The 19692-nt window shown below is 40.7% G+C and overlaps 1 protein-coding gene across 4 annotated transcripts in view; it reads left to right on the forward strand.

Moving 5' to 3' along the window:
* Positions 1–19692, forward strand: part of DOCK4 (dedicator of cytokinesis 4) — a 499472-nt gene that overhangs the window by 452915 nt on the left and 26865 nt on the right. For all 4 annotated transcript variants that reach the window (XM_024128243.3, XM_028489854.2, XM_028489855.2 and 1 more), the window contains 6 exons: positions 1908–2056; positions 4320–4406; positions 6215–6319; positions 11768–11909; positions 13273–13439; positions 16165–16251. In XM_024128243.3, the coding sequence (XP_023984011.1) occupies positions 1908–2056; positions 4320–4406; positions 6215–6319; positions 11768–11909; positions 13273–13439; positions 16165–16251 (737 nt within the window). The remainder of the gene's footprint in view (positions 1–1907; positions 2057–4319; positions 4407–6214; positions 6320–11767; positions 11910–13272; positions 13440–16164; positions 16252–19692) is intronic.

Genomic DNA, 19692 nt, shown 5'->3' on the forward strand with positions numbered 1-19692 from the left:
GTGAGCCATGGCGGCTGAGCCTGCGCGTCCGGAGCCTGTGCTCCGCAACGGGAGAGGCCACAACAGTGACAGGCCCGCGTACCGCAAAAAAAAAAGAAAAAAACGAAAGGGTTTGTCCAGTGCCCAAGCAAGAGAAGCCACCTCTGTCCCTGGTGGGCAGCTGCCTCTGGGTCAGGATGCATCTTGTTTCATTCAGCACAAGCTGATAATGGGGTCAAGGGGGCTGGAGGCTCCTTAAGAGAGACAGTGGCGGGCTCCTTCTTACCTGTAATAAGTGGAGGGACGGTGGGCATATGTGAGCGGGGGAACCATATCACGGGCAGCCTTCTCTGTCACTTTAGGAAATAGAAATTTGTTCTGTTAGTTACTTAGAGTCATTGGCTAGTTTTAATCAGGGGAGCAATGTGATCATTTGCAGTGAAGGAAAGTCATATTGGTAACAGTGCACAAACTGAATGCTGGGGGATAAGAGACTGCTGGTGGGTGATGAAAGCTTTTGCTACAGTCATTGAAGCTACAGGACTGAGCTCACCAAAGGTAATTAAAGAGGAAGAACGGCCAGAGCCTGTGCCTTACAGGAGCCTGTGCCTTCTACACTTGAGAGTAAAGAGAAAAGTGATAGGAATCTAGCTCTTTATCACAACTATATGTTATACATTGAGATAGCCAAATCATAGTACTAGAATTTAACATGTTACTTAAGAGCTTTATGTGTAGTTACCCTTAAAGCAAATAAGTGAAAAAAAGAATTACCATTTATGGATATTGTGGTAAAAGCTCCTACTGTGTCTTTTGAGACGTGTGTGGAGGTGGTAGTTAAATGGATAAATAACATAAGGGTTTGTTCATTTTATTCAATGCAGTAAATGAGTTGGCTATTATAGTGTTAGATTATTATTATTATTATAGCCCTTCATCGGTGACAGTGAATTCTGGTTCCTATTCTTGATGTATTTGGCCATATTTATGGTTCAGGAAAAGAAGAGACCTGCAGAATGGCTAGTATTCTATTAAATACACTACCTGTCAACTATGCTTAAGCCTGTGGGTCACCATTTTCACACATGTGTATAGAATGTCATCTCTTTTCATGTTTCCCAAAGAAATTCCCACCACACCAAACATGTCATGACTTCAGTAGCCATTACTGAAGATTTGTTGGGACTAACCATGGGGGTCATAGCACACAGCCCCCGCAGTTTGTTCTCTCTCACACATACACACACACACACACACACACACACACACACACACACACACACACACTGTTTATCCAATACTTTTACTCTTTCTTGTCCTTCCTCTGTTGCTAGATTTAAAAAATTTGTCTTCTCTGAGCTCAGCTCCTCTCTAGCTTTGCCCCTCCTAAATTCTGCCTGTACCCTGACCCCCCCAGCACACACACACACACACCACTCTCAGATTTTTCAGCCTTTTATTCTCCAGGAGAATTTAGCTATCACTTTTTGCTTCCTAAGCATGCCCTTTGGAAGATGCCTATAGTCCCACTCCAAGGGATTTACCCGTGAACTTCCTAGCAAACAAAGGCATGTCTCCCCTACCTACATCTTTGAACCAGCTACAGAGATACCCTTAAACATCTTTATCTTTATTATCATATGCTGGTAGCATATGAACGTTATGGGGAGGGGGGAAGGAGGGAAGGAGAGAAAGACAGAGAGAATAAAGAGAACCAAAAGATCAAACACAAATCTCTGATAATTCCATCTCCCAGGGGAACTCATCATTCGTTAACCTTCTGTTGCATATATTCTGGACATTTTTTTCTTTAGTATCATGACATTCAGAAAATAGTATTTTCTCCAATTTGTCCCAAACCAGCCCCGTTTGAAGGGAGGTTCTTTGGGGGTCCTGTCTCGATCATCACCTTCCCACTTGAATTTCAGAGGCCGCGTATACTCTCCTGTTATATGATGAGCTGCTGGAATGGTCTGACCGGCCCCTCCGGGAGTTCCTGACCTACCCCATGCAGACAGAATGGCACCGCAAGGAGCACCTGCACCTCGCCATCATCCAGAACTTTGACAGAGGCAAGGTAGGTGGCCCCGCCCACCCGTGGCATCTCCCAAGGTGATTGTCACATTTCCTTTAGTTCATTGATGGGCACCTCTTCAATCAGGGGCCCTCGAATTTCAATGTGCATTAAAGACTCCAAAGTGTTTATTGAAATTAAGATTCCCAGGCCCTACTCCTGGACATTCTGATTAAATAAGTCTGGCTTGAGGCAAGGGATTCTGCAATTTTAACAAGGACTCCAGGAAATTCCAATGTGTATGAACATGGGACCCCACCTTGAGAAACACTGATCTAGAGGTTTTGACACCCCAGGCATTTTATTATCTGAAAAACCGTTATCACACCTCACTCAGCTCCCCAAATAGGCATGTAGTAATCTGCCTCCTTTCACTTTTTTTTTAAGGTAAAATAAATGAAACTAAATTTGTTTGCAGCATTTTATGGCATCCCGTCATATACTGAGAGTTGCCATGGGGTGTTGAAAACCTCCCTGAGCTAGTAAGGCAATTCAGCACATCACCTCCCTGCCCCCTGCTCCCTCTTCAAGGGTTTGCAGTGCTCTTGAAGAAAAATAATTGTGAATCTGACCCCAGTTCATTTGAACACTTGGATGCTTTGGTGAGACGTGTCTTAGATGTACGTATATCTTCCAAAGTGCCAAGATTAAACAGGAAATTAAAATACAACCAGTGGCTGTCATTCTCTTATAAGACATAATTGGGTACACCTAAAAATTTGATGCAAGGGAATTGCTTCTTTCCTATCCTATTCTATTATTTATCAGACTACACTGACATATCGTTCGTTACATTACTAGCAAAGAAATGCCTCTGTGCCCTCCTGCAGTAAAGTTTCCACCCTTAAGATAAGCTGTTACAAAACCTCTGGCTGCATCTCTTGGCCCATTCTCAGGAGCTTGTGCTGGATCAGGGCTTGGAGACTACGGCCCATGGGTCAAATGGTTCGCTGACTGTTTCTGTTCGGCCCACAATCTAAGAATCACTTTTACATTTTTAATTGGTTGAACAAAATCAAAAGAAGAATGATTTGACATGAGAAAATTACATGAAGTTCCCTTTTCATTGTCTGTAAAGTTTTATTGGAACCCAGCCAAGCTCACGTGTGTCTATACGGATGCGTTTTCACGATTTAACAGCAGTTGAGTGGTTGTGACAAAGGCTGTATGGTCCACAAAACCTAAAGTATTTACTGTTTGGTGAAGAAATTTGCCGATACCTGAGCTAAATCAAAGGATTTCTGCATTTCTCCTTAGAGTAACCAGCTGGGTTAAACCCTCACAATTTACAAGTGAAATTGGACCAAACAAGGAATCCACTGTGCCAGTTGTAGATAATCGGGCCTTAGGGGTCGGTGGCAGTTCCCCCCACCCCAGCATTGAGGGCCTGTTTATTCGTCTCCTTGACCATTGTGGAACAGCAGTTATTTCAAGATGATAATTCTGTTTCTTTGTTTTTTACCTATAAATTATTACTTTTTAAAAAAATTTTATTGAAGTAGAGTTGATTTGCAATGTTGTGTTAATTTCTTTGGTACAGCAAAGTGACTCAGTTGTACATATATTTTTTTTCATATTCTTTTCCATCATGGTTTGTCACAGGCTATTGGATATAGTTCCCTGTGCTATGCAGTAGGACCTTGTTGTTTATCCATCCTATATATACTACTTTGCATCTGCTAAACCCAAACTCCCACTCCATCCCTCTCCCACCCCGACACCTTTGGCAACCACATCTGTTCTCTGTGTCTGTGAGTCTGTCTTTGTTTTGTAGATATGTTGATCTGTGTTGTATTTTAGTTCCCACATACAAGTGATATCATATGCTATTTGTTTTTCTCTGTCTGACTTACTTTGCTTTAGTGATAATCTCTAGGTTCATCCATGTTGCTACAAATGGCATTATTTCATTATTTTTGATGGCTGAGTAATATTCCATTGTGTGTGTGTGTGTGTGTGTGTGTGTGTGTATACACCACATCTTCAACATGATAATTTTGAAATGATGCCAGGAAATGTTGTTTTTGTGCCATATGTTAATGACTTGTGGTGGGTTATCATTTCCGACTCTCTAAAGATTTTTAATAGTTAACACGTTAATTACATGCTGTTTTCATGCTTAAAATTGCAGTGGTACCTTAAGGGTAGGTTATAAAGGTTAAGAAGTAAGGCTTGATCATCTGAAAGCAGTCACCTCCTGACCTCTGGGTGGAAGTTAGTACATGCTGTGAGATCATGAATATTTATGTCATTCACTTGTCCACAGTGTTGGGAGAATGGCATCATCTTGTGCCGGAAGATTGCAGAGCAGTACGAAAGTTATTATGATTATAGAAACCTGAGCAAGATGAGGGTAAGGTACCTGGATGCATCCTAATTGGGTTATGGAATCCTTTTTTGCTTAGCTTTCCAATATGGCGCTATGAAATTAGCTTTGTGATAGTCTTGATATGTCTTGCAGAAAGCTTTTTAAAGACGCCTTTCCTGTGAAGCATACTCCTCTATTTATACAGAGAAATAGCATGTTGATCTGTGTGATTTTTCTGATTAATATACAGAATGGGAGCCCTTGATCTATTCTAAACACATCTGACATATGAAATATAAAATTTAACCCAAGATAAATACTTTCAGTTTGTTGAGGAAACTCTCCACACTATTAGAAGAGCTTGCCACTTGCACACAAATCTGTGTAACAATGTACCATTCTTAGTCCCATAATCTGCACAGCAAAATAGTAAAAATGACTAGCTGACATGTTTTTTAATATTTGGGGGTTAACTTCTATAGGTGTCAAATCTTTTTCACTTCAGAAATATGTTTTTATTTGCTAAATTGAAACCAAGGTCTTAGTACCCAAGAGCCCAAGGAGTTTAAATTTTGTGTCCCTGAACAAATGTTTTATACCTTCTTATATTTCAAATTCATGCAAGCCCCTCTGGTACTCTATTCTTTAAAGTCATGAACATTTGGTGTCATCTTGTAACACTTAAGCTCTTCAGGGTTTCTAAAACAGGATCATCAGCTTTTATATATACATTTTAAAAAAAGATGATGATGTTTCCTTTTAATTCTGAGGTAGCAATTTAAGAGATGATCTCATAAACCTTTAACAGCTCAAAATCCCTTACACCGCAAGTAACTTTTTCAGCTGGCAGGAGCTGGCCCTGTACTTTGGGCATAGTATTTCATGTCAGCAGTTCATCGATATTTCTCCTAATATCAAAACCAAGGAGGAAAAACCTTGTTTTAACTTCAGTCCATCATGCTGGCGCTGGCAGGCACGGCAGTTTTATATAAAAATGTTGTTGTGCTTCTCTTGGCATCCTGTCCCTGGAACAGAATCGAGGTTACAGTTTAGAGGTTACCCTTTAGAGCCCTTTGGTGCCATAGTCCCTAAGATTTTTATAAACCCAAAGCATTGCACTTCATGCCAACTGCTCTTTTGAGAGCTGTTACTGGGGGCGGGGGAAGGGGGAATGTTTTCAAGTGCAGTATTAGTCTTTCTGTGGAAACCCTGGGGATGATAATACCACGAATGGGAAACCATAAGCTTTATGTACTTCGTAGTTCCAACCCTGTCAAAGACACAGTTAAGAGCTTTCAGCCCAGACAGCACTTTGCACTATGGACCCCCTTTGGTTTGGTCTATTGGTTTATCTCTGTCCAACCTGTACAAGGTTGCACCTTCCAAATGTCCCAAATTACCATGACCTAGGAAAACCAAATCCACAGGTGAGTACGAGAATTCTTCAGAATTTGCCTCTAACAGTTCATGTTAATTTTTATCTTATTGTGAAGAAAATATTTCCTTGATAGACCAGGTGCATAGAAATCATTCTCTCTGGTGAGAACATGTAATAATATACTCAATCCTTTAAAGCAGGGGTCAGGAAACTGCAGCCTGTGTGCCTCGCAGAATTGAGTAGTTGTGACAGGGACCATGTGGCCTGCAAAGCCTAAAATATTTATTGCCTGGTCATTTACAGAGTAAGTTTGCTGATCCCTGCCTTAAAGCACAGAAAGGGAGTCAAACCTTCTTTTCTGCAAACTGAACTAAAATGACATTCTACTTTTTATAGAAGAAATATCCTCTTCTATAAAGTGGTAGAGCTAAAAGATGAGATAAAATGATTAAAATTTCCCCCTGTTCTTTGCTAGATGATGGAAGCCTCTTTGTATGACAAAATTATGGACCAGCAACGTCTTGAACCAGAGTTCTTCAGAGTTGGATTTTATGGGAAAAAATTTCCATTTTTCTTAAGAGTAAGTAATATACTATTTAATTTGCTTTTATGCTTCCAATATAGATATCCCCATCAAGCAAACTAAGATCTGAATGACATTTTATCCTTTTAAGACAGGGTAAAATAACGTCATGAGATTTTCTTTTAACTTTGTAGTTTGCAAACACACTCATCTAGAATGACTTGTTTTGAGCAATTTCCCAAGACTTCGAACAATCATTTGATTTTTCTTCTTAAGTTTCTAAGCTTACTGTATCTTATGAGCAGTCTCTGGCCATTACAGTTGCTTCCCCTGTGTGATAGAGAGTCTCTCTTCAGAATGCGGTTTCCGTAGAGTTAACACTCAAGAGAAATGGCTGGAGTTGCAGAAAACATAGCGGTTTCACATTACGTGCAAACTCTTCCTCCAGAATCACGTGAAGAGCATTGTTTGGCCTAGTCGATTCTGTGAAAAGCTAAACGGCACTCAGCAAAGAGATGCAATTTATTGCTAGTAGAAACTATTTCTACAAAGGAAAATTTTCCAGACTTTCTAAGGTACCTACTGGATAGTAAAGTACTTGATTCCATTCTCACCGTTGTTCACACTGTACCGAGTAGTCTCTTATGTGCTTGAATACTTATATAACATTTCGATAAGTTAACATCCCACTTACACTTGCTTACCTAAAAGCATTGGTTGGGAGAGGGAATTCACCTCCCCAAGCAACTAAGGAGAAGTGTCTAGGATAATTTTGTAACATTGAGTGTGAATTCATTACAAACTTTAAATCTCAATATACAAATATTTTGGAATTTGTGTTGCCCTAAATCCCTTGCTTTAACTGTCAGTACCTATGGATAGATACAGGATGGGGGTACTTGAAGGCGAACAGAGAGGAGAAAGATTTGACTTCATTGTTTCTTTAACAATCATTAACTTATCTGCCTTTCAGAATAAAGGTTTTATATATATAAAACCTTTATTCATATATATATATAAAATACCCAAACACCATAGGCAAAGATTGATTTAGTATTACATAGAACAAATGCTCAAATAACAAATCAATCGTCTTTAACTGATTGAAATGACCGTGTATTTGGGTGCCACGCAGACATAAGTAATATCTCTTTGTTGGATTAAAGAGGAGCCATATGACATACCCGGTCACATTGTTGGCTCTGCAGATGGACCGGCCTGAGGACAAAGGAAAACTTGATTCCAAATAAAAAATAGTGGCAAACTCAGAACACATGCTGAATTTGAAAGTCTACATCTTGAAAATGGACATGCTGGTCCTAGGCTGTCATCAGCCACCCCCACAGAGTACACAGGGCCTGGGTCCAAGTTCTGAGCAGAAGGAAGGACGTTCGAGAGCTGTGAGCAGCACAAAGGGCCGAGACCCCACAGGAGGGTCCAGACGTGACTCTGCTGCTGCAGATCCCCTTCCTCTCTTGGCTCAAAATCATGCAAAGATGATGTTTTCTTACCGTACTCAGGGCTACCTGATCCATTATACACGGTAGATACAGTGTTTAGAGACCATATTATTCTTAGATGGCCCATAAAACTGTTTTAATTTCTTTTAAAAATCAGAAGAGGGCTTCCCTGGTGGCGCAGTAGTTGAGAGTCCGCCTGCCGATGCAGGGCACACGGGTTCGTGCCCCGGTCTGGGAGGATCCCACATGCCGCGGAGCGGCTGGGCCCGTGAGCCATGACCGCTGAGTCTGCGCGTCCGGAGCCTGTGCTCCGCGACGGGAGAGGCCACAACAGCAAGAGGCCCGCGTACCGAAAAAAAACAAACAAACAAAAAAACAGAAAAAAAAAGTGAACTTTTTTAAAATTTTTTTTTGATGTGGACCATTTTTAAAGTCTTTATTGAATTTATTAAAATATTGCTTCTTTTTTTTTTATTGTTTTGATTTTTGGCCATGAGGCATGTGGGATCTCAGCTCCCCGACCAGGGATGGAGCCCACACCCCCTGCATTGGAAGGTGAAGTCCTAACCATTGGACTGCCAGGAAAGTCCCAGAAAAAAGTGAACTTTTAGGTTAAAGAAAACGTTATAGTATATATTATAATGTATATTATACATTAGATTATTATTCATCTATTTGTCTTTATACCAAATGAGTCATACAATATGATTTTTAATATTTTTTATAGAGAAAGCAGCCCACAAAAGTGTTGTAGCTCTGATCAAATTCTGAATTCAGCTAGCAAGTGTATTATGAAGTATCCTAGATGTCTATCTAGTATGTGCAATTAGTGTTCATTAGTATTAATTAAAACTTTAGTGTAAAGTTTCTAAAAATCAGAAGCAGTTTAGGAGCCATAATTTTAAAGGGAATTTAGCAAATTAGAGGACTGCATCGGCTAATAAAATGAATTTTGTTAAAAAGTCAATTGGAGTAAATCAATCTCTATATCACTGTTCTTTCAAAAACAGCTTTTCTAGAAATAAATGGCATTTCCTTCAAAATGAAAGAGTAGGGTCACCCTCTTGGTTTCTAAAGAGCACTGTACCCTTTGGAATCATGAGGCTAGACCTTTTTTTAGGAAATCAGATTCTAGTCTGTTCTTTGATTTAAAAACAAACAAATATCAACATTAAAAATTTCCTTTCATTGTTTGATCAATTTCCAGAAAATGTTTAAAGCTCAAATAAATTAATATATTTATATGATTATAGGATCAAAGTAGGTTTTTTTTACCCTCATGGAAAATGGGTTCTTTATTGACAATGTTTTACATGCATAGAATATGTTTGAATAATGATTTGTCTAAGGAGAATGACTGAGGTCAAGGATGGGAAAAAGATTTACTTTTTATTGTATGCCCTGTGCTATTTGGAAATTCTTTATACCACGGGTATGTATTTCCTTTAAAAAAAAAAAGACGATTAAAAAAAAGTAAGTATTAATAAGTACGACCCAGCAATTCCACTCCTAGGTATATATAATCAAGAGAATTGAAAACATAGAGCCACACAAAGACATGTACACGAGTATTCATAGCAGCATTATTCATAATTGCCAAAACAAGGAAACTGTCCAAATATCCATCCAATGATGAATGGATAAACAAAATATGGTACAGCTATACCATGGAATATTCAGCAATAAGAAAGGAATGAGGTAATGATATATGCTACAAAATGGTTGAACCTTGAGAATATTATAAGTGAAAGAAGCCAGTCACAAAAGGCCACATGTTATGTAATTCCATTTATGTGAAATGTCCAGAATAGGCGAATCTATGGAAACAGGAAATAGATTAGTGGTTGCCAAGGACTGAGGGGAGGGGAACTAGGGAGTGACTGCTAATGGGCATGAGTTCCTTTTTGAGGTAATGAAAATAATCTGAAATTAGTGCTAATAGTTGCACAACTCTGTGAATATACTAAAAGCAACTGAATTGCATACTTCAAAAGGGTGAATTTTATGGTATGTGAACTACATCTCAGTAAAGCTGTGGTTTAAAAAAAAAAAGCATTGATGGAGGAAATGCTTAATTCCTCTTTCTTTCTCAGAAACTCAAATATCAGACCCAAAATTTATGTTTATTCCAAAATGATTTCTTAATACCACTGAATGACTTTACACTTAGAGGAACTCCCCTGATTTTACAAACTGTTGTGATGTATAAGCATTGTTTTTAGAACTGTTTCAGTTTTTTGAGTATTCAGATATTTATTTGGGGACTTCTGTAAGATGCAGGAAGGTATGTATTGTCTTATTTTATCAAGCAAATTTATTATCTTTTTTAAAAAAGTTTATTTTATATTGGCGTATAGTTGATTTACAATGTTGTGTTAGTTTCAGGTGTACAGCAAAGTGATTCAGTTATACATAGACGTGTATCTATTCTTTTTCAGATTCTTTTCCCATACAGGTTCTTAAAGCGTATTGAGTAGAGTTCCCTGTGCTATACAGGGAGGTTGATTATCTTTTGAGTAGAAAAAAAGCAAATAATACAGCATCAGAAGGTATGACTTCTATCAAGAAAGTTTTCAATATAGGATTGTTTGGGGGGGGGGGTCTTAATTTCTAGGGCGTCTGTCTTAGCTTGTGGTTTTCAAAGGATCGTGATTTAGTGAGAGGCTTGTGGGGAATTGTGGCAGGTTCTCAGCACCCAGTCCTGCTGTTGTTTCCTCTGCGTGCTTGCAGCTGCTTTTCCTCAGCTGCAACCCCGAGCCCTTTGCCCACGGGTGGTTTTTAACTTCCTCACTTTGGCCCAGAGTTCTTCCTCGGGGCATTTGACGCAATCACAGAAACCTCACAGAGCTGAGAAACACTGAGACCCTTGAGCCTTAACTCCCCAGACCACAAATCACTGTATTTCTTAAAGATCTGCAAGGCACGTTATCCCACAATCTTTCCTGGTCTCAGTAGCTCCTAGGAGTTTTTCCTGGACGTACCAGGCCATGTTCAGAACAGAGAGAGCTCAGGCCTTGGACTCAGACCTGAGCTTAAATCTCATACAAAGTATGTAACGATCTTGATCCTCGGTTCCCAATTATAAGATGCGGGGCGGAGGTAACAGCCTCTGAAGTTTATTTGGGTTAAATAAGGTATGTGCAGAGAGCCTAGTCAATGACTGTGCTCAACAATTATGATTTCATTATCTTTAAACTGGCAGAAAGAGTTCCTCCTTATCGATCACCGAATCGTAAAGGCACTTGTTAGAAACGTGCCCATCTTTCCCACTCTGTGGCCTCCATCAAGGATGACCTTCACCATTCTTTCCTCAGTGAGAGAGAGTCCTAACCACAGAATGTTTATACATATTGTAAGAACAAAACCAAAAAGAGACAAAAATTTAGCAAGACCTTAAAAGTCCCAAATCTTAGCTTCAGCCAGTTAACAGAATTCCTGGCTACAGAAAGCTGAGCTGAGTTGGGGATGGCAGGGAAGCTTCCTGTGCCAGCCCTGTGGAGAGCTGGAATGCAGACAGGCCTAGTCTTCCTTTATATGGAAGGATCTAGGAATGCCCGTGTTAAGGCTGATCTCAGTGACCTTTATAGAAAGAATGCAGTAAAATGTATTTTTAGAGATTGCAGTTACTTTGCTTTCTTCCAAATTGAGAATTACCCACTTAACTTTGATATCCAGTTTATGAAAATAATCTGTAACACATGTGTTCACTAACATTTGGAGGGAACGGGATTGCTTTGTTTTGTGCTTCAGTGCTCTGAGAATCAGATGCCCCTTTGCACCTCATGCAGGTGAACCCAGAAGAGTGAGGCATGCTACTGGAACTTATTAAAAGCAATAGAGAGCTAGGCTCATGACCTTTGCTCTGCATTTGTAATATTTGGGTAAATTCTTTAGACCGTCCCAGTGTATTTTTTTGGTTATAGTCTATTGATGTTGGGCCTATGCTTAGTTACCGCCAGGGTCATTTATTTTGGCTTCTCTCTGTAACTAAAGCACCCAATTATATGGTCCTAATTTTTTTTTTTTTTTCTGATTTCACCTCCAGAATAAAGAGTTTGTGTGTCGAGGGCATGACTACGAAAGGCTGGAGGCCTTCCAGCAGAGAATGCTGAACGAGTTCCCCCACGCCATTGCCATGCAGCATGCCAACCAGCCCGATGAGACCATCTTCCAGGCAGAAGCTCAGTGTATCCACCCCTAGAAGGGCTGGATTCCAGTTAGATCGCACTGGCCTTTAGCTGCAGAGCATTTTCATGCAGGTGGTTCAACTACTGATCCCTTTCCGATAGCTCTGTTCTTACTCTCCCTCTTTCTCATCATCTTAATTTTAGGTTAGCGCCTTCCAGACAGAATTATGATTGTTATTCTCATGATTTAGTTGAAAAGAAATCCCTTAAGGATTCTGTTAAAGAATTTTCCTCCTTTTAGTTACAACTTTTCTGTATCTCAGCCCTACTTTTGAAGCTCCTTTTTAGGGATTTCCCTTAGAATAATTTTCCTCTGGCATCCCCCGTAGAAACTACTTGAATTCAGTTCAAGGACATGATAGCACTATGTTTATTGGGACATATCATTACCCCCTTTTCCCTTGCTATTTTTATTCTGGATGGAAGGGGAGAGAGTTACCCGCCGTATCTTCCAGAGACTCTTATCCATGGCATCCTGGACAGCACTTCATCATTTAATAATTGCCATATAATTGACACTCCCATTGTCTAAACATGAACAACTCAACTGAAATTACACAGGCATTAGAGGCAAAGGGAATTCACCCCAGCACTCTTTTCTGAATTCCTCTGTCTTTTTCTGAAACTGATGATCTTAAAGAAGACCAGAAACTCCCCGTGAAAATTACAGATGCCATTTCAAAGTAGAAACTTAAATGCACCAGAAGCAGGAAGTTATGTAAGGAAAAAATTTTGCTATCCTTCTTTGAATGAGAAGAGAAGAAGGTAAACATACAAGTAAATATGAAGCCTTTAAAGTAGTTTTTAAAAGTATCAACTACAACTAAACACTCTGCTTATCAATACAAGATTTGAGAGAGTGGATACCACAGATGTGGGAAGGCTGGAGACAGGAGCATATGAGTTACTATCAGTACTGGTTACCATCTTTGGTTGCATGGGTATTTGTACATTGTTTTACAAACAAACAAATTTTAAAAAGACCTACGTGCACTAAAGATCAGAGTGTCTCATGACCAAGGATTAAAATTAAAACAATCCTGAGTATGTGAGATCCAAGCCATTCCCACCCACCCCCAACCAAAAAGAAAAAAAAAATCAATGATAAATAAATTCACAGGACATAGAAATTTCAAACTGATTCTTTGTCAGAATCACCTATGTAAAACTACTTTAAGGCTTGTAGTTTGAGAGGTGATTTGCTATGAACCGAGTTCTTGGTGCCTTCTTGGCAGTTTTGACTTGGCTCCAAATAGAAACACCAGATTGTTCCCCATCCTCTTCTCTCTGCCACAGCTCAGCTCGAGCCAGACTTCCACGGAGTTTGCCAAGTCAGGTTCCCTCCTTGACTCTTGAATCCTAGATTTGCAGATATATGCCGTGACTCCCATCCCGGAGAGCCAGGAGGTCCTGCAGAGAGAGGGTGTCCCGGACAACATCAAAAGTTTCTATAAAGTGAATCACATCTGGAAATTCCGCTACGACAGACCATTTCACAAAGGCACTAAAGACAAAGAGAATGAATTCAAGGTACTAGGCCGTTCTTATGACACGCGGTTTCCTCAGATAGACTGTGAACTCCTGGGGGCGAAATGCTTGATAAATATTTACTCAGAATAGAGTCAAGTGATAAAGCTAGAAGGGAGCAGAAATCATGTGGTCTAGTTGTTCTCAAACTCTACCACGTATCAGGGTGACCTGGGGTGCTTTCTAATCAAGCAGATTTCTTAGCCCAGGAATTCTGACTCATTGGGTCATAGAGGAAGCCCTGAAGTTTATGATGATTCTAATGGCAGTGGTCCTCGGTCCAGTTTTTGAGGTCTCATGGTTCATCTCCATCCTCTCATTCATTCATGTTTAACCAACTGTGGGAACCTCAGGATATTTATTCTCAGTTACAAGAGACTGCCGTGAGTAAAGGATACTGAAGGAACAGGGGACTCTGAGACAGAACTACTGGGGAGCCTGCTGGTGCAGCGGGAGAGTTCTGTGCTATCTTTTGCTGCATTCTCTTATGAGAATGGTGTGTAACTAGGAATTCTGAGAGGACCCAGAATAAAAACAAACCATAGACTGTTTGCACGGGTTGAGTTCTCCATCCTCAGTAGTTCCGATATGCCTTGCTAATTCTCTCTCAGCCGGAAAGGGCAAGGTTTCTCACAGCCACCCTGGGGGAAAGGGGCAAGACTGTTCCACCGATAAATTATAATCTGCTCTTTCCTTGTTAACCGTGACAAAGTGAGACCACACAGATCCCCAGTTCGTCAGTATTTCCCCCTAAACAGAGAATGTAAAATGAAATGTAGGATTTTGGGTGACTTGGCTTAGCTTCTTTCATCACAGCGTCTCTACTTAAGCTGGGAGATGTTCTTCTATCAGCTCTGATTGTCTGATGTGAACTTGCCTTGTCACCCCTGCCTAAGTGTCAGGCCCCAGCGCTCCCAGCAGTAACTTCAGGAGTTACTCGCAGCCAAGTGATCAGAGGGAAAGCTGGATAGCTTTGCAGTGTTATGATGGGACTGAGCAAAGCATAGTCCTTTGGGCAAGGAGCTTGGTGGGTTAAATATCAAGGCCAGGAAACCATTGGAAAATAGCACTAGGATGTTATTGAAAAGATCCATGACCATCTTCTAATCCTTTTGGATACCTTAATTTTTCTTTTGCCCTTCCAAAACCAATTAAAGATCATTAATGTATAATATAGTTTTCATTGCAAGTTTCCAGTAGGTAAAAAGTCCAAGATCCACCAGAGTTGGACAGATGGCTTGCTCAGAGTGGCGTTCTAATTGCCCCAGAGCCTGCGCTAGAACCCGCACCTTCTGATGCCGTCTCCATTGCTTTTTGCGCTGCACCACATTTCCTCTTGGCCGTCACGTTAAATATTTATCAGTGTTGTAGCAGCCCTCCTAAAATAAATAAATAAATCTGGCTCCTTACTCCTGTGTTCACAGCCCTGAGTATCTGGCTCCAAACTGCCCTTGCACTCACCCACCCTCCCCATCAGCTCCTGCAGCACCGAGCTTCTCCCTCCATCTCCTGCCATGCCCTTTCACAAGCCGCTCACGTCTCTCTCTGCCCCTGCTGCTGCCTGCTGCCTGCACTGTCTCCCCCGCTCTCTGCCTGGCAAACTCCTACTCACTCTTCACAATTCCGCTCACGTGTCACCTCCTCTGAGAAGCGCTGTCCTCCTCCCACAGGATGCTGGGCACCCCTGCTTTCTCCTCTGTTTTCCCCCAGCACCTGGAGCATTCCTTTCTCTTCTCCCCGAACCCTTCTTGATCTGCTTACCCCCCTGTCACCGGCAGAGCACGCAGGGCCCCTGTCACCAGGCCTCTGCCCTATTCATTGCAGTAGGTCTTGGCTGGCACAAAGAAATCCTTACATTTGTTGTGTTTGAATAAATGGCACCATTTCAGGAATTTTGTCAAGTTTATTATCCACGCAGGAATACGCTTTAAGTAAGAAACATGAGGCAGAGATGCAGAGCCTCCAGAAGCCTGGTTGACAGAAGAGAAAATCTTTGTCAACGGCAGCTCTTACCAAAGGCAGCCATGGTTTCACGGTGTCACGGGGGTGCTCATCCTGGCCAGGGGAGCCCTGGCTCTTAAATATAGATCCTCCTGGATCACAGCAGTGAATATCGGCACGAGAAAACGTGGCACAGTGCCTGTAGCAGCGGAGAAGTCGGAAGTTCTAGTGCAGGAGTCCTAGGGGCAGCTCTACAGGCGATGGGAATGTAGCCTTGAGCAGGTCACATGCCTCTTGGAGACTTAGTGTTGTCATCTTTAAAACAGAAAGATCAGGCTATGTGATTCCTAAAGCCCTTTCCTCCTTGAGGATTCTGTTATTCTAAGCCCATGTCGAATAGCTGATACTACTACTTACCTCTTCCAAATAAAAATGGCTAGACCCCTTGCAGAGTGGAGAGAGTTTAAATTAGAAACTTAGAGGAAATAGTAAAGAAAATAATGTGATGACCTGTTTTTATATTTTTAAGCATGCTGTCTGGAGTAGGTGATTTATTCTACGCAGAAAAAAGTTTCAGATGATATACGATGAAATTTACATAAGCTTCAGTGTGTCTTACCGTGATAGCTTCCTGAGTGCAAAGGGGTTGCTGAAGTGCTAGAATGAATACTAAGGAAAAGCTGACAAAAACCGAAAACTTGATAAAACTGAACGGCAAACGTTAGTCGTAGCTCAGTAACTAGAAAGAAAGGTAACTTGGGGACTTAATTTGTTCTGTATTTCGTAGAGTCTCTGGGTGGAGAGAACATCATTATACTTGGTGCAGAGTTTACCCGGAATTTCCCGCTGGTTTGAAGTGGAGAAGCGTGAAGTGGTAAGGATCAGAACTTATTCTCAAAAACTTTGTCATCACAGTTGCTCACCTGGTTGTCAGGCTGTATATTTATTCCTTCTGCTTTGGACTCGAAGTCCCTGGAAACACTCATAGTAAGCTAGTGAATGTTTGTGATATTTATTGACCGCTATGACCAACGCTGGAAGGGGAGCATTACCATTGACCTAGCCCAGCCAGCCAGAGGGATTCCTCAAAAATAGCTATGACTGCAGCATGTCAACACCTCAGGCCCTTGAGTTAGAAGAACTGGAATTCCAGCTCTCCTAACTACTCTAGCTATGTGACCTTCACTGCCAGGCCACTGGAAGAAAGTTATCTACATTAACTTATTTAATCGCCATAACAAAGCTACGAGGTATGTATTCTTTTTTGTTTGTTTTGTTATACACATTTATTTATTTCACTTTCAGATTCCACATATAAGTGGTAACAGAGTATTTGTCTTTCTCTGTCTGACTTATTTCACTAAGTATAATACCCTCTAGGTCCATCCACATTGTTGCAAATGGCAGAATTTCATTCTTTTCTATGGCTCAGTAATATTCCATTGTGTGTGTGTGTGTGTGTGTGTGTGTGTGTGTGTGTGTGTGTGTGTGTGTGTGTGTAGATAGATATATATCTCAAATCTTCTCTATCCATTCATCTGTGGCTGGACACTCAGATTGCTTGTATATCTTGGTACACAGTGCTGCTATGAACATTGACGTGCAGGTATGTTTTTGAATTAGTATTTTCATTTTCTTTGGCTATATAGCTAGGAGTGGCATTGCTGGATCATATGGCGGTTGCTTTTAGTTTTTTGAGGAACCTCCATACTATTTTCCAAGGTGATTGAACCAATTTACATTCCCACCAGCAGTGGACTAGGGTTCTCTTTTCTCCATATCTGAGGTATGTATTCTTATCCCCATTTTCACAAGTTTTGACAAGAGGTTAAAAGCCTTTGCCAGAGGTTCCATAGCAAGATATTGAAAAAAGATAAACTCGAACCCAGATTTTTCTGACTCCAAAGCCAGTTATGTTTATCACTTCTAGCCTTATAGGAAACATGAAGCCAGCGTCAAGCCGCAGCACAGTATCTGACACACAGTAAGTCCATGCTGTCACAGTTCACAGTAGAAGGGATGCTGCTGTGTTAGTCTCCCTGGGCAGCAGTGGAGAAATCAGCGGGTGTCACTATAGAACCTGGAAACCACAGCACCCAAGAAGCCTTCGGGTTGTAAAGCACGCCTCCCAGCTCAAGTCCCCAGTTGTGGAAACAGAGAGCGGTTGCCGAAGTCCGCCACATCTGGAGTGAGACCCCGCCCTGTGCCTGGGCTGCTCTTCAAGCTGCCAGCACCTTGCTGTCAGCCACAACCCTGCAATCTCAAGCATCCCTTCTCCTACCCTTGGTATATCCATTATGTCTGGGGCCAGCCACTGTCCTCTGGCTGATAAAAAATGTGCCAATTGTGAAAATACCATTTAACCCCTTCCTTTTTTTAAGTAACAAGCCCACTCTGTCAATGACTAAGAAAGAGCAGTTCTTGCCCAAATTGTCTTCCAAGAATGGCTTATCCTACCTGAAATCTCTCTAAGCATTGAAACCACCCTCAGCTTATCCTGTTCAATCACGCTAAGGATTTAATGGCATTTTCATTTTGCTGGGTGGAAAAATTCATACAGCTCCCTTAACAAATTGAACTCAGTTCAGCAGATTACATCAGTGTGGTTGCGTTCTTGTCAGGTCTGAGTCAAGGGTCCACAAAGCTAGTTACTTACATGATGGACCCTGCAGCCTTTGTGGAAGAGGAGAGGCTGCTGAATTCAGTGCTCAGAAAGTCTTATTGTTATGCTTCCTGCTGAATGGCATGGGCCCAACCCACAGAAATGTTCTTAGTCATCCATGCTGCATTAATGATTCAGAGAGCTTTGTCAGCTACTTACTACCCAGAGCATTAAATTCTGTGACACTCACCAATGTTCCTAACCTTGGAAATATTATATACACACACACACATACACCCCGCTAATAAAAAGCAGCATGCTGATAATGATTAAAGGAGCATTACTAAACACAACCTTTCAAACATCAGCTGCCTACTTTATTAGAATATGCAATCTTATGTTCTGTCAAACAGAACAAACCCAACTGGGCTATTTTTGTTCCCTGAACACAGCCCACTTCTGACAACCTCATGTCTTTTGCTTATTCCCACCGCCTGGCATGTCCCCACCTTCTATTAAAGCTGGTTTACTGCTTTAATTCCTAGTGTGGAAGGTACTGAAGATCTGGGCAGAGAGTAGGTACTCAATACATATATGCCACACTGAATTGAGATTCCTTATGTGCCATGCCAGAATCGAAAAGATTCTGAATACCAAAAGATGTTCTCACATCTTGAGGATTACATAATATACTATATGCACCCTATGTTACCTTTCTAAAATCAGAAATATTCTGAGTTCTGAAAACATGTAGCAGCAAAGATTTCAGATGAGACTGTGGGCCTTTATTCTCTAAATCGTAACCCCAGAACATATTATTGAACATATTCTCCCATTCTTTCAAAGATGATAATGCCTTTGAACAATTGTTTCCTCAGTAATTGTTTTTATTGTTTTCAAAACAAACAGGATCTTTATTTTTTTGATTAAAAAGTAATCTTATTTAAAAATTTTTAAACAAGATGAAAAAGCTATAAAATAGAATGTACAAATAATGATTTTTTAAACTCTAAAGATGATGACAGTATCATCACACTTCACATCATATCCTTCAGAAAATCGTGTGGCTCTACGATACTTTCAAAATTACCCGGAATCCGACCACCCCTCCCCTCCCTACTGATAGCCATCTAGTGCCTGATTTCTGCAGTAGTATAAGAGGTCACCTTGTGCCCTTCTGCCCTCTGCCTGCTGCAGTCACCTCTGTACACAGCCCCAGTGTCCTTTTTAAACTAAAGTTATATCAAATAAAAATAGAGAAAATATATAATGAACCTGGTTTACCCATCATTTTATTTCACCAGCTATCAAAAAGGCCAATTTTGTTTCAGCTACACCTCCCTCCATTCCCTTTCACACTGGATTATTTTGAAGTAAATTTCAGACATCATTTCAGCTATGTAAGAATATTTTAGTCTGTATATTAACCAAAAATGTAACCATAATACCATTATTCCAACTAAAAATTTTAACAATAATTCCTTGATCATAAAATATCCAGTTTATTCACAGTTCTCCAAGTCTTTATTTTATAGGTTTTTGTTTGTTTTTGTCATCTGTTGTTTGAATCTGGACCCAAATAAGGGCCACACATTGAAATTGGTTGAAATACCTCCTAGATCCCATTCGATCTGTAGGTTCCCCCGAATTAAATTTTTTTTTTTTTTTTTTTTTTTTTTTTGCCGTACGTGGGCCTCTCACTGTTGTGGCCTC

Source organism: Physeter macrocephalus, chromosome 5 (assembly GCF_002837175.3).
Source record: "Physeter macrocephalus isolate SW-GA chromosome 5, ASM283717v5, whole genome shotgun sequence".
NCBI lineage: Eukaryota > Metazoa > Chordata > Mammalia > Artiodactyla > Physeteridae > Physeter > Physeter macrocephalus.